This window comes from Salmo salar, chromosome 20 (genome assembly GCF_965601325.2).
Source record: "Salmo salar chromosome 20, fSalSal1, whole genome shotgun sequence".
In the NCBI taxonomy this organism is placed as follows: Eukaryota; Metazoa; Chordata; class Actinopteri; order Salmoniformes; family Salmonidae; genus Salmo; species Salmo salar.
The window spans coordinates 67,235,234-67,248,894 of record NC_138310.1 but is presented as its reverse complement, the minus strand read 5'-3'; the positions used below and the strand labels follow the sequence as shown (position 1 = coordinate 67,248,894).

Sequence of the window (13,661 nt, the reverse complement as noted above, 5' to 3'; positions counted from 1 at the left end):
CAGGGTCCGTGAGAGGCGAATCCTCTGTTGCTCTCTCCTTCCCTCCGCTGAGACTGACCATCCAGTGCAGGTACCATCAGCAACTTGTGCAGGGACTAAAAGCAACTTATTTCAATTTATGCTCAGCTGTTCCTCACAACTAATCGATTTTGTTGTCAAAGCTCGAGTTTTGAAATATAATATGGTCTGAGATGAACAATTTTGGCAGGCCAAGCATATAGCCAATATGATGTGATAATGCATTAGGCCAAAACTGTTTTGATTCATTTTGCATTGATTTACAATTTAAGTAATGTTTAAAAGTGATAGAAGCCCCATTTATACCTGCTTCTAACTTATGTCCTTTGTCCTGATTTTGTCCACATTCTTATTGTGCCCACATTTTTAGACAGGTGTAGACAATCAAAAGACACATTGTGATCAGATCATCCTGCCACCCTCCGGAAGTAGTCAGAAAATGCATTGTGTCTGGATATCTTACAAGTGTAGACAGATCTGGACATGAGAAACCATTTAAATCATCATTATTCCGCCCTCTAAAATCCTTGACAGGTGGAACCATTAACTGATTACATCAATATGTGTCTTACAATAAATACATACTATTTAGGTGTGAAATCATTTACATAAAGGAAGAGACCAGGAAATCAGGTCACACTGCAGACCCAGGGCTTAGGAGTAGCTGAAACATCACAACACAACATCCTGGGAATGTAGTGACTGCATTGGCAGAGCAAACACATAGATCTCTGCTGCTTTAGTTTGAGTTACCCTCAGTCTTGGAGGGTATAGCCGCATGTCTCTTATCCTTGCCATCCAATGGCTGCCTGGTGGGATGAATAAAAACCAACATTTGCCCTCTAGCACAGTAAGCTTAGTTTTATACACTTTTCATGATTCCTCCGTCCTTTTGGAATATAGCCTGAGAGAAGTAGTTATTAGGTGGAATTGAAATCAGAGATTCTGCTTTTCTTTCACACTGGATCATTATCAAAGTCACTATTGCCTGGGGTGCTATGAATCATATATTCACTGCCGTGTGTTTAACTCCCAACACTATATCCAGCAGAGACCATCACCTAAAATAGATTCACTCACCATCCAGAGTTAGAAACAACACATGGTGTTACAAAAATCCTTGGGGACACAGTATAGTCATGGTTACGGAGTGAATTTCTTGTAGTATACCCTGTGCACTGCCTTTTCTCTGATGCCTTGCTGAGTTCATTCTTTCTGCTTGTCATTGCAGGAAGGGATGGGACACCTAAAAGTAACATCGGACGGAGTGAGGCTTGAGGACGGCGAGTCAGAGTTCCTCTTTCCTCTCTACGCCCAAGAGATCCACTCCAGAGAGGTAAGCGAACAGGCTCCTACACTCCTCCTTCTCCTCTTCCTTCCTCCTCCTGCTCCTCCTTCTCCTCAAACACTCATACCCAGTCCAATAGGGTTGTGTTGATTAAAGTGGTCTGGTTTCCCAAGCTCTGACTCATTGTCAGGAAACCATAGAAATCAAAGTTGATTGTTTGTTTGTTGAATCTAGGAGCCCTTCCTGTTAAAAACGCTGGGCAATTACACCAAAACAACTTTCCTGAGGTATAGTCAGATGATCTGTATTTTGACATCATTCTCTTGCATAGTTGGGAAATGTGTCTTACTCAATAAGCTTTGGCAGTCCCTGTGGATGTACAGTGCAGCAAGTTCCTTATTTACCTCCTGGATATTTGTGGTGGAAAACAGTCAATGGTGTGCAATCGAGCAGCAGATGGTAACACTTTGCAGTAGTTGTCTACATGTTTATGGTTTTTCCTCATTGTGCTGTGTTTTCCCCCACTCTGTCTTTGAGCTAAATTAAAAAAGCAATGTATTCACCATTTATGGACTGACAATTTCATCACTGAAGTCGACAGTTTTGAATTCGATTCAGTGTTCATTATACACAAGAAATGAGAAAACCATTTACATGCTTTTCACGACTTGCCCAAATAGGCTACATCTCTTTAGCCTATTGTAACTAAATAGTTTTTTCTGAAAGGTATGAATGAGGAACAGATACTTGAACCTAGGAGCATAACGATGCATTTTGTAGCATTCATTGGCAATGCATCATTTTGTGTTGTGCCCCATGTTCAATTAAAGTCCTGTCCAGTGATATCTGACGTGCACAGGATGCTCATTGATGACCAAAGAGTTATTTTTTCCAGGACTCCTCTCTCTTGGTGAACTCGTCTGAAAACGTCACCCTCAATGCCCGCAATGAAAATAATGATGTCACAGGAAGTCTCTCTGTAGGTAAGTGGACAGAAAACACACACACACACACACACACACACACACTACAGCATGCTAGCAATGTTTATAAATTGCACTATTCAACTGATATATGGACACTTCAGCAATGTCATTCATGGACTTGTCCTGCAGCTGTACTGTATGTAATACAACATTAGCAATGACAAAACGCAGCTCCCCTTTCATATTCCATCAGATTGCCATTAAAACCCCATGCCCAGCTTTCTATCATCAGTACCAGAATGGCCTATCTGTTACACCAAGTGCCTCAGGCCTACAGAGACTATTATTTGCGCACCTTTAATGGCTGGCCAGTGGGGTTCGTAGAGGAGTGTGCCATAATTAGAGGGGTAACAAACGACTAAACAAATTACAGTGTTTCACGAGGTTGTTATGTATTCTTGGTCATTATGCCATAAAAGGCATTGACCTATCTATGTGACCCTCTGTGAAGGAAGTTTAAGGGTTTTAAAGACCAGTTATTTGGTCTATTCCCCCTCAGACATACTGTAAGTCGTTTGGAAAGAACATCTTGTTCTGTTCTTCTATAGAAAATGGTATTGAAGTGTATTAAATGTCTCACTGGCCTATTTCTGCCCAGAGACAGTTGGACAGTAGGCCTACCGGCACCCTGGCTTTATTTCTTATGAGAGTGGTTACAAAGTGAACAAATTCATCCAAATTTTAAAGTTGCGTGCAAAATGTACATGTTTTAGTGATACAGCATATGATATCTCAATTATGCTAAGCCTATGTCTCCCAGTCCCACAGCTTTGACTGCTTCTGGTCTCTAATAATTCTCCCTGGTGTCATTTTAGGTCCAGATGTGGCCCAGGGAAATGCACAGAACTTTGTCATCAGCTCCAACACCAAGACGCTGTTTTCTGCAGATGACAAAGAGGTGGTTGTTGGGACAGACAAGCTTCGTGTCACAGGTACAATCATGTCTGCAGTGTCAGTGTCACACCACTTAGCCCATACATGTGTATACAGCATTACAGATATGAACTACAAACAGGATTTTCATTCATTTTATTGTAATTTATGAGAGCAATGTACTGAATCATTGAGTGTTTTCTTACATATCAAAGTAATACATTTTCATTTGACATGGTAGTTACTGGACAGGAGCAGTTTTACTTTTTCTGCGAAGTTGTCCTTGAAAAGGTATTGAAAGTCAAACTCATTCATCTAAAAATGACAGGAAAGGTTTGCTTTTTAATTTGTTGGCTTATAATTAAAGTATATTCATAATATAACGTAAATTGAAGCTACAGTAACTAAGAACTGAAGTCAAACATATCAGAGTCCACCCAATTGATTATAGACTGTATGCTCAAGTTGTCTATTTTGCCTAATCTCTTTGTTGTGTCTAGTTTTAGTATTGATGGGAGGTCAGTGCCCTCGTGCTGTGTGGGGTAATTAGCTGAAGAGAGTTTCCTTTGATAGCTTCATTATGTCTCGGACATCTGGAGCCTGACGTACCGCTGGACGGTGACGGTCATTTCACTTTAGCTAGACACTGAGCAAAAGTTAACACAACCTTGGCCAGAAAACCATGCACAAACAGAACAAAGCTAAAGATGTGTATACTGTTACAATATCACTGTCAGACCTAGTGAGACTCTATAGTGTGATGTCAGGTGAGCAACTTTGCATGCTATGGTAACATACGAATTGGCAAAGGCTGGTGGTAATAAAGATGTAATTAGCTAGCCAAGGAAGCTGTCAACCACAGTGATTAAAGCACTGCAAACATTCTCTATCTCCTTCAGGTCTGGTGATTGGAGGTGACTCTGAGGCAGTGCAAATGTCATCCTCTCACTAACACCAGTTGACAAGCACCTAGGGAAACAATTGACTGCCAGGACCTGTAGACCCACTCACAGTACATAGCAAAATGAAATAGAATACTATATGTAACCTGTATCTTTATGGTAACACCAATGATGTTTCATTGTAATTGACTATCAACTTAATAAGGAGCACCTTGTGTGTTTATTTTTATTTAGGTCTAGAAGGTGCCCTGTTTGAACACTCTGTAGAGACGCCCCTGCTCAAAGCTGAGCCCTTCAAAGACTTGAGGTAGATGCTGGATCCCATAACCATTGACATCTTGGAATAGGCCAATATGAAATATGAACTCTTAATTCCAAGCAGTTTATTGATGGTTTTATCACAGTCATATGTGGAATTGATCAAACTGATGTTCTCCTGTGTGTTCCAGGCTGGAGTCTCCAACCCGCTCTCTCAGCATGGATGCACCAAAGGGAGTCTTTGTCAAAGCACTGGCCGGGAACATCGAGGCTGCATCTAACATGGATTTTCTATTGCACTCCAGTGAAGGACTGGTGAGGCAATGTGTGATTTACTTGCTATTGACTGACAGTACTGTACTTATATTTTACACTACATGTGACAGAGACATGTACATTTACTTACTGGTCTTGATATTTATAAATAGCAGCGATGCTGTCCCCTGGTGGCATGTAAATGTACAGTGCATTCGGAAAGTATTAAGACCCCTTGACTTTTTCCACATTTTGTTACATTACAGCCTTTTTCTAAAATGGATAAAATCGTTTTTTCCTCATCAATCTACACACAATACCCCATAATGACAAAGCAAAAACTGTTTTTTATAATAAAGTAAAAAAACGGAAATATATACATTTACATACGTATTCAGACCCTTTACTCATTACTTTGTTGAAGCACCTTAGGCAGCGATTACAGCCTCGAGTGTTCTTGGGTATGACGCTACATGTTTGGCACACCTGTATTTGGGGAGTTTGTCCAATTCTTCTCTGCAGATCTTCTCAAGCTATGTCAGGTTGGATGGGGAGCGTCGCGGCTAGAGGTCGACCGATTATGATTTTTCAACGCCGGTACCGATTATTGGAGGACCAAAAAAAAGCCGATACCGATTAATTGGCCGAATTTTTTTTTTTTACATTGATTTATTTGTAATAATGATAATTACAACAATACTGAACACTTATTTTAACTTAATATAATACATCAATAATAATGAAACATGTTCAATTTGGTTTAAATAATGCAAAAACAAAGTGTTGGAGAAGAAAGTAAAAGTGCAATATGTGCCATGTAAAAAAGCTAACATTTAAAGTTCCTTGCTCAGAACATGAGAACATATGAAAACTGTTGGTTCCTTTTAACATGAGTCTTCAATATTCCCAGGTAAGAAGTTTTAGATTGTAGTTATTATGGGAATTATAGGACTATTTCTGTCTATACGATTTGTATTTCATATACCTTTGACTATTGGATGTTCTTATAGGCACTTTAGTATTGCCAGTGTAACAGTATAGCTTCCGTTCCTCTCCTCGCTCCTACCTGGGCTCGAACCAGGAACACATCGACAACAGCCACCCTCGAAGCAGCGTTACCCATGCAGAGCAAGGGGAACAACTACTCCAAGTCTCAGAGCGAGTGACGTTTGAAACGCTATTAGCGCACACCCCGCTAACTAGCTAGCCATTTCACATCGGTTACACCAGCCTAATCTCGGGAGTTGATAGGCTTGAAGTCATAAACAGCACAATGCTTGAAGCATTGCGAAGAGCTGCTGGCAAACGCACGAAAGTGCTGTTTGAATGAATGCTGACGAGCCTGCTGGTGCCTACCATCGCTCAGTCAGACTGCTCTATCAAATCATAGACTTAATTATAACATAGTAACACAGAAATACGAGCCTTTAGTCATTAAAATGGTCGAATCGGGAAACTATCATTTCGAAAACAAAACGTTTATTCTTTCAGTGAAATATGGAACCGTTCCGTATTTTATCTACTGGATGGCATCCCTAAGTCTAAATATTGCTGTTACATTGTACAACCTTCAATGTTATGCCATAATTAATTACGGCCTTTGTTAGGAATAAATGGACTTCACACAGTTCGCAATGAGCCAGGCGGCCCAAACTTCTGCATATACCCTGACTGCTTGCACGGAACGCACGAGAAGTGACACAATTTCCCTAGTTATAAGAAATTCCTGTTAGCAGGCAATATTAACTAAATATGCAGGTTTAAAAATATATACTTGTGTATTGATTTTAAAGAAAGGCATTGATGTTTATGATTAGGTACATTGGTGAGACAAAACCGCAAACTCGTCAGTGAAGAGCACTTTTTGCCAGTCCTGTCTGGTCCAGCGATGGTGGGTTTGTGCCCATAGGCGACGTTGTTGCTGGTGATGTCTGGTGAGGATCTGCCTTACAACAGGCCTACAAGCCCTCAGTCCAGCCTCTCTCAGCCTATTGCAGACAGTCTGAGCACTGATGGAGGGATTGTGCATTCCTGGTGTATCTTGGGCAGTTGTTGCCATCCTGTACCTGTACCGCAGGTGTGATTTTTTGGATGTACCTATCCTGTGCAGGTGGTGTGCGACTGCCAGGATGATCAGCTGTCCGTCCTGTCTCCCTGTAGCGCTGTCTTAGGCGTCTCACAGTACGGACATTGCAATTTTATTGCCCTGGCCACATCTGCAGTCCTCATGCCTTCTTGCAGCATGCCTAAGGCACGTTCACGCAGATGAGCAGGAACCCTGGGCATATTTCTTTTGGTGTTTTTCAGAGTCAATAGAAAGGCCTCTTTAGTGTCTGTCGTGTCTTTGGCTATGCCGGATTAAGTGATGTGACATGTTATTCTATAAAATCCTTTCTCTGTAATTAATATTACCTGATTGAGCTAATCATGTAAATGTAATTAACTAGAAAGTCGGGGCACAACGAAAGAGTGTTTATAGAGCTGTTATCTTCCGAATAAACTCTGAAAGACCTAGTAATATTTTACATCAATAGCAGTCAATATTAATCGTCACCTTATTTCAGTCTCATCTGAAAGTTGTAAATTCTTGGTTATCTTCACGAACCCTGGCTAACAAGTTGAATCAGCAATACAAAATTGGGTTAAATTATTTATTTACTAAATACCTAACCAATCACACAGAATTACATATACACAGAATGCAAATTACGTCATACAGAAAACGTCCCTGGTGGACGGAGACGACATGATGTCTGGTTACACAAAGGAAAGGGGGTTGGGTTTGAGTGAAAGAGCGGGAAGACTGAGGAACAAAGGGAGAAGCTCTGCTATCGTAAATACAGTATCTTATGCATTCTAAAATTACCGCCCATTTGGAAAAGGGAAATGCAATAAATATTACTCTGAGCTGCGCTTTGGTAGGTTGGTCATAGATGCTGGTCGTGTTGCTCAACAGAGATCTTGCTGTCCTCGGAAGAATGTCTCTGGTGGTAAATTGGATACGTTGTAGTATCTTCGTTGTTTGTTAGACTGGATTCGTCCTCCGTCCTTTCCTAACCCACGTTTACAGCTGCTGTTGCTAACTCAACGGCTAGGATGTCTCACTTCTTTAGTGAATAAGAGCTCAAAGTTCATACCATTCACAACCAAAGCTCACGCTGAGGTTGGCTTAGTTCTGTAGTTGACATGTTAGTCCGTTTTAACGTATAGACCGTCGTCCTATCGTCCTCGGAACCGGAGGTTACATTTTCGTCAAGGGCTTATATAGTGGAGGGAGATAAGGGTGTGTTTCATAGTTTATAACCCATGTCTCGTCACAGGGGCGGGCCACTGATTGAGCAGGGCTCTAACCTTTTGAAAACCCAATTCTCTCATTTGGAAGCTAAAATTACATTTCATCTTTTCATAAATAGTTTTATATTTAAACATTTAAATTGCACAACAATTCCATGTGAATCTGATAACTAGAATGTGTAGACTTTCCCAGATACAGTTTATGTTATCAGTCATAATGTCTCAGATGACAACCAAACTGACATCATATTCATTAAGTACCAACGCATATATTCCACTGGTTGGATTACTGAAATATGGTTCCTTTCCCCCCACCGTTTGATGTTCCCAGACTCTCTATGTTTAACAAAGGCTATTCAAGAGTCCTTCAGTAGAGTCAAGAGAGAGAGAGGGGAGAAAGGTATTTATGGGGGGGTCATAAACCTTCCCCACAGGCCAACACCATGACATGTCCTAAGTTTTCATAACTGTGACCTTAATTGCCTACCCTCTGTAAGCTGTTAGTGTCTTAAAGACTGTTCCACAGGTGCATGTTCATTAATTGTTTATGGTTCATTGAACAAGCATGGGAAACAGTGTTTAAATACTTTACAATGAAGATCTGTGAAGTTATTTGGATTTTTACGAATTATCTCTGAAAGACAGGATCCTGAAAAAGGTCAGTTTCTTTTTTTGCTGAGTTTGTGTTTCAGCAGTGGCGTGTATGTGTTTCAGCAGTGGCGTGTATGTGTTTCAGCAGCGGCGTGTGTATGTATGTGGTTCAGCAGTGGTGTGTATGTGTTTCAGCAGTGGTGTGTATGTGTTTCAGCAGTGGTGTGTATGTGTTTCAGCAGTGGCGTGTATGTGGTTCAGCAGTGGTGTGTATGTGTTTCAGCAGTGGCGTGTATGTGTTTCAGCAGTGGCGTGTATGTGTTTCAGCAGTGGCGTGTATGTGTTTCAGCAGTGGCGTGTATGTGTTTCAGCAGTGGCGTGTATGTGTTTCAGCAGTGGCATGTATGTGTTTCTGCAGTGGTGTGTATGTGTTTCAGCAGTGGCAGTGGTGTGTATGTGTTTCAGCAGTGGCGTGTATGTGTTTCTGCAGTGGCGTGTATGTGTTTCTGCAGTGGTGTGTATGTGTTTCAGCAGTGGCAGGGGTGTGTATGTGTTTCAGCAGTGGTGTGTATGTGTTTCAGCAGTGGCAGTGGTGTGTATGTGTTTCAGCAGTGGCGTGTATGTGTATGTGTTTCAGCAGTGGCGTGTATGTGTTTCAGCAGTGGCGTGTATGTGTTTCAGCAGTGGCGTGTATGTGTTTCAGCAGTGGCGTGTATGTGTTTCAGCAGTGGCGTGTATGTGTTTCTGCAGTGGTGTGTATGTGTTTCAGCAGTGGCAGTGGTGTGTATGTGTTTCAGCAGTGGCGTGTATGTGTTTCTGCAGTGGCGTGTATGTGTTTCTGCAGTGGTGTGTATGTGTTTCAGCAGTGGCAGGGGTGTGTATGTGTTTCAGCAGTGGCGTGTATGTGTATGTGTTTCAGCAGTGGCGTGTATGTGTTTCAGCAGTGGCGTGTATGTGTTTCAGCAGTGGCGTGTATGTGTTTCAGCAGTGGCGTGTATGTGTTTCAGCAGTGGCGTGTATATGTATGTGTTTCAGCAGTGGCGTGTATATGTATGTGTTTCAGCAGTGGTGTGTATGTGTTTCAGCAGTAGCAGTGGTGTGTATGTGTTTCAGCAGTGGCGTGTATGTGTTTCAGCAGTGGCAGTGGTGTATATGTGTTTCAGCAGTGGCGTGTATGTGTTTCAGCAGTGGCGTGTATGTGTTTCTGCAGTGGTGTGTATGTGTTTCAGCAGTGGCAGGGGTGTGTATGTGTTTCAGCAGTGGCGTGTATGTGTTTCAGCAGTGGCGTGTATGTGTATGTGTTTCAGCAGTGGCGTGTATGTGAATGTGTTTCAGCAGTGGCGTGTATATTTATGTGTTTCAGCAGTGGCGTGTATATGTATGTGTTTCAGCAGTGGCGTGTATATGTATGTGTTTCAGCAGTGGCGTGTATATGTATGTGTTTCAGCAGTGGCAGGGGTGTGTATGTGTTTCAGCAGTGGCGTGTATGTGTATGTGTTTCAGCAGTGGCGTGTATGTGTTTCAGCAGTGGCGTGTATGTGTATGTGTTTCAGCAGTGGCGTGTATGTGTTTCAGCAGTGGCGTGTATGTGAATGTGTTTCAGCAGTGGCGTGTATATTTATGTGTTTCAGCAGTGGCGTGTATATGTATGTGTTTCAGCAGTGGCGTGTATATGTATGTGTTTCAGCAGTGGCGTGTATGTGAATGTGTTTCAGCAGTGGCGTGTATATGTGTGTGTTTCAGCAGTGGCGTGTATATGTATGTGTTTCTGCAGTGGTGTGTATGTGTTTCAGCAGTGGCAGTGGTGTGTATGTGTTTCAGCAGTGGTGTGTATGTGTTTCAGCAGTGGCGTGTATGTGTTTCAGCAGTGGCGTGTATGTGAATGTGTTTCAGCAGTGGCAGTGGTGTGTATGTGTTTCAGCAGTGGCGTGTATGTGTATGTGTTTCAGCAGTGGCGTGTATGTGAATGTGCTTCAGCAGTGGCGTGTATGTGAATGTGTTTCAGCAGTGGCGTGTATATTTATGTGTTTCAGCAGTGGCGTGTATATGTATGTGTTTCAGCAGTGGCGTGTATGTGAATGTGTTTCAGCAGTGGCGTGTATGTGAATGTGTTTCAGCAGTGGCGTGTATATGTGTGTGTTTCAGCAGTGGCGTGTATATGTATGTGTTTCAGCAGTGGCGTGTATATGTGTGTGTTTCAGCAGTGGTGTGTATATGTATGTGTTTCAGCAGTGGCGTGTATATGTATGCGTTTCAGCAGTGGTGTGTATGTGTTTCAGCAGTGGTGTGTATATGTATGCGTTTCAGTAGTGGTGTGTATATGTATGTGTTTCAGCAGTGGTGTGTATATGTATGCGTTTCAGCAGTGGTGTGTATGTGTTTCAGCAGTGGTGTGTATATGTATGCGTTTCAGCAGTGGTGTGTATATGTATGCGTTTCAGCAGTGGTGTGTATATGTATGCGTTTCAGCAGTGGTGTGTATATGTATGCGTTTCAGCAGTGGTGTGTATATGTATGCGTTTCAGCAGTGGTGTGTATGTGTTTCAGCAGTGGTGCATCTAACCCCGCCCTTTGTTGTGTGTTGTCTCTGTAGGTGATTCTGGATGCCGAGACGGTGCGTCTGCCTAATCTCCCCCTGGGACAAGGAGGTGTGTCTGGAAACGCTCAGGGACTCTACGAAGTGTGTGTTTGTCCCAGCGGAAAGCTGTTCCTGTCCAAGGCTGGGGTCACCTCCACGTGCAGTGAAAGCCAAGAGTGCTAGTGAGTGTCTTTGGCATCAGATTATACCCTGGTGAATGAAAATGCCTTTATATTGGGTACTCTGAAACACTTTCATATGAATCCTCAAAAAGGCAAAAAAAACAACCACAACTTTTCATATCCTCCTAAGTAATTCTTTCATGGTGCATTTTATTGATGGAAGTTAAATTTGAGACTAATTTACTATGTAACTGAAACAGTGACATGACAACTTTATACCACAATAAGTGGTTTACTCCTGCAGTATAGTTGTTGATACTATCTTATGTTTACACTGAGTTGAGATTGTTTGTTTATTTTATAATTATGGTATTATGGCTGGGCAATGAGGAGCTGGTTAACAGATTACATCCTATGCAATATGTTTTTTTTTGTGATGCAATAATATAGGACTTTGTGTGGGCCCAGTTTCCTCAACCCAGATGAAGCCTTGTCCACAATGGAGAATCTCCCATTGAAAGTGATTTTTAGTGTAGGCTTAATCTGGGGCCGGGAAACCAGCCCTTAGTGTATTGATATGTTGTGCATATGAGCAGAAAAGCATTATATGATCTAGTATGTAGATAAGATGAGTATACCAAACACTAGGAACACCTTCCTAATATTTTTGATACACACGGGAAACTGTTGTGTGAAAAACCCAGCAGCGTTGCAGTTCTTGAAACAAACCGGTGCGTTTGCCACCTACTACCATACCCCATTCAAAGGCACTTTTAATTATGTTGTCTTGCCTATTGACCCTCTGAATTGCACACAATCAACGTCTCAATTGTCTCAAAGCTTAAAAATCCTTCTTTAACCCCCCCCCCCCCCCCCCCCCCCCATCTACACTGATTTGAAGTGGATTTGACATCAATGAGAGGTCATAGTTTTCCCAAGTACTTAATTTCATCTCACAGTTCACCTGCTGCCACTGTGTTTGTTTTTTTCATTTATGCATTTACTGTGTGAAATGGTTTTATATTGGAGTTTAGAGTATAGTCAGTCAAACTAATCAGTATTATAAGTAATAACTTTGTAATAATGGGAAATTAAAGGGACAGTGCAACATTTTGGCAACTTTTTCTACTTACCCAGTCAGATGCACTCATGGATACCATTTGTATGTCTCTGCTGCAGTTTGAAGGAAGTTGAAGGTACTTTCTGGAGCCATTGCTAACTAGTGCAATGACTGGAAGTGTACAGGAACAGCAAGCATGCATTTTCAACACTCTCTGAAATGTTCTATATTTTGTTTATCATTACATCATTGTGTTTCGATCTCCTGTCTTGGTATAGGCTCTGAAATGAAATAGGCTATGTCGCACTCCTAATACTATTGTATTGCAATACTGTAGCCTACCGTCACATACTATCAAGGCTACCGGTCTATTTACTTTCGAGCATGCTTGGCTATTTAATTAGCGATTGATAAATGGTACCCTACTATTTGTTGCGAAGCAGAAAAGGAGGCATCCTGCAATATGATTATGATTTAGGCCTATATAATAAAGGTAAAATAAACAGACGACACACTGGTATGCAATCTCCTTACCAATGGCAAATGCAACTATTTTATCATTAGGCCTACATTTGAATGTTTTTATTTCCCTACCATCATTATAATTCCTGTGCATCAAACACCTCCCATTTTCCCCAAACAAACAATAAGCCTATTTGTTGCAATACAGTTGTGCACACGCATGGTTTGAGATTTGCGTGGAGATATGCACTTTCCTGTCATGTTCACAATTGATCAATACCATCCTTTGCAGAAAAAGTGGCATACGCAAGGTTTAGAGTATTTTTTGTGCGCACACACCTTTGATAAATGAGGCCCCTGTCGTCTGTGCTCTACTACTTTAGGGAATATTTATTGTACATTTAGATTTTAGCAAAAATGTTAGCTATCTTGTCACCACTTTGACTCTTACATAGATTCTAATGCATTACTGTTCACTGTTAACCCATGTTTTATGTACGTTTGCTTGTACTTATACAGCACGGTATGAAAGTTTTAAATATTGTGAAGTTGAGGATGTTTTGATAAATTGTGGAACATGTGTGCCAGGTTTTGTATGTTTGAATAAAACATTTGTGCTATTCTTGTAAAAAGCTACTGTCTTTAACATAATAAAACGTATATCATTGTTTGAAATGATGTATCTGGAAATACATTTTCCATTAACATGATAAAATACCAGGGGGGGGGAAAGGAGAATGTCTTTATTTTAAAAGTTCCATAATTATCTTATTTCTGTCTTGCGACAATTAATAGATTGGAAGCTTTTCTACAGTGATGTCCATTGCGTATTACTTTTCTTCCATAATGTATAGCAGTGATGCACTCTAGTGGAGCATCTCTGCAACAGTAGTACATCATGAAAATTCCCCAGCCATGGCTCAGACGAAATAGTCAAACATGCAGTATTTCCTGTTCTTTGTTTACATGTCTAT

At 41.3% G+C, this 13,661-nt stretch overlaps 1 protein-coding gene across 3 annotated transcripts in view; it reads left to right on the top strand.

Moving 5' to 3' along the window:
• Positions 1-13,661, top strand: part of LOC106581116 (gamma-sarcoglycan) — a 46,214-nt gene that overhangs the window by 6,439 nt on the left and 26,114 nt on the right. For 2 of the 3 annotated variants that reach the window (XM_045703842.2, XM_014162873.3), the window contains exons 3-8: positions 1,250-1,354; positions 2,202-2,289; positions 3,108-3,224; positions 4,302-4,374; positions 4,517-4,640; positions 11,059-13,362. In XM_045703842.2, the coding sequence (XP_045559798.1) occupies positions 1,250-1,354; positions 2,202-2,289; positions 3,108-3,224; positions 4,302-4,374; positions 4,517-4,640; positions 11,059-11,226 (675 nt within the window). In that variant the 3' untranslated portion in view covers positions 11,227-13,362. Of the gene's footprint in view, positions 1-1,249; positions 1,355-2,201; positions 2,290-3,107; positions 3,225-4,301; positions 4,375-4,516; positions 4,641-11,058; positions 13,363-13,661 lie in introns of those variants that run through there. The other variant, XM_045703841.2, reaches the window with a different exon arrangement.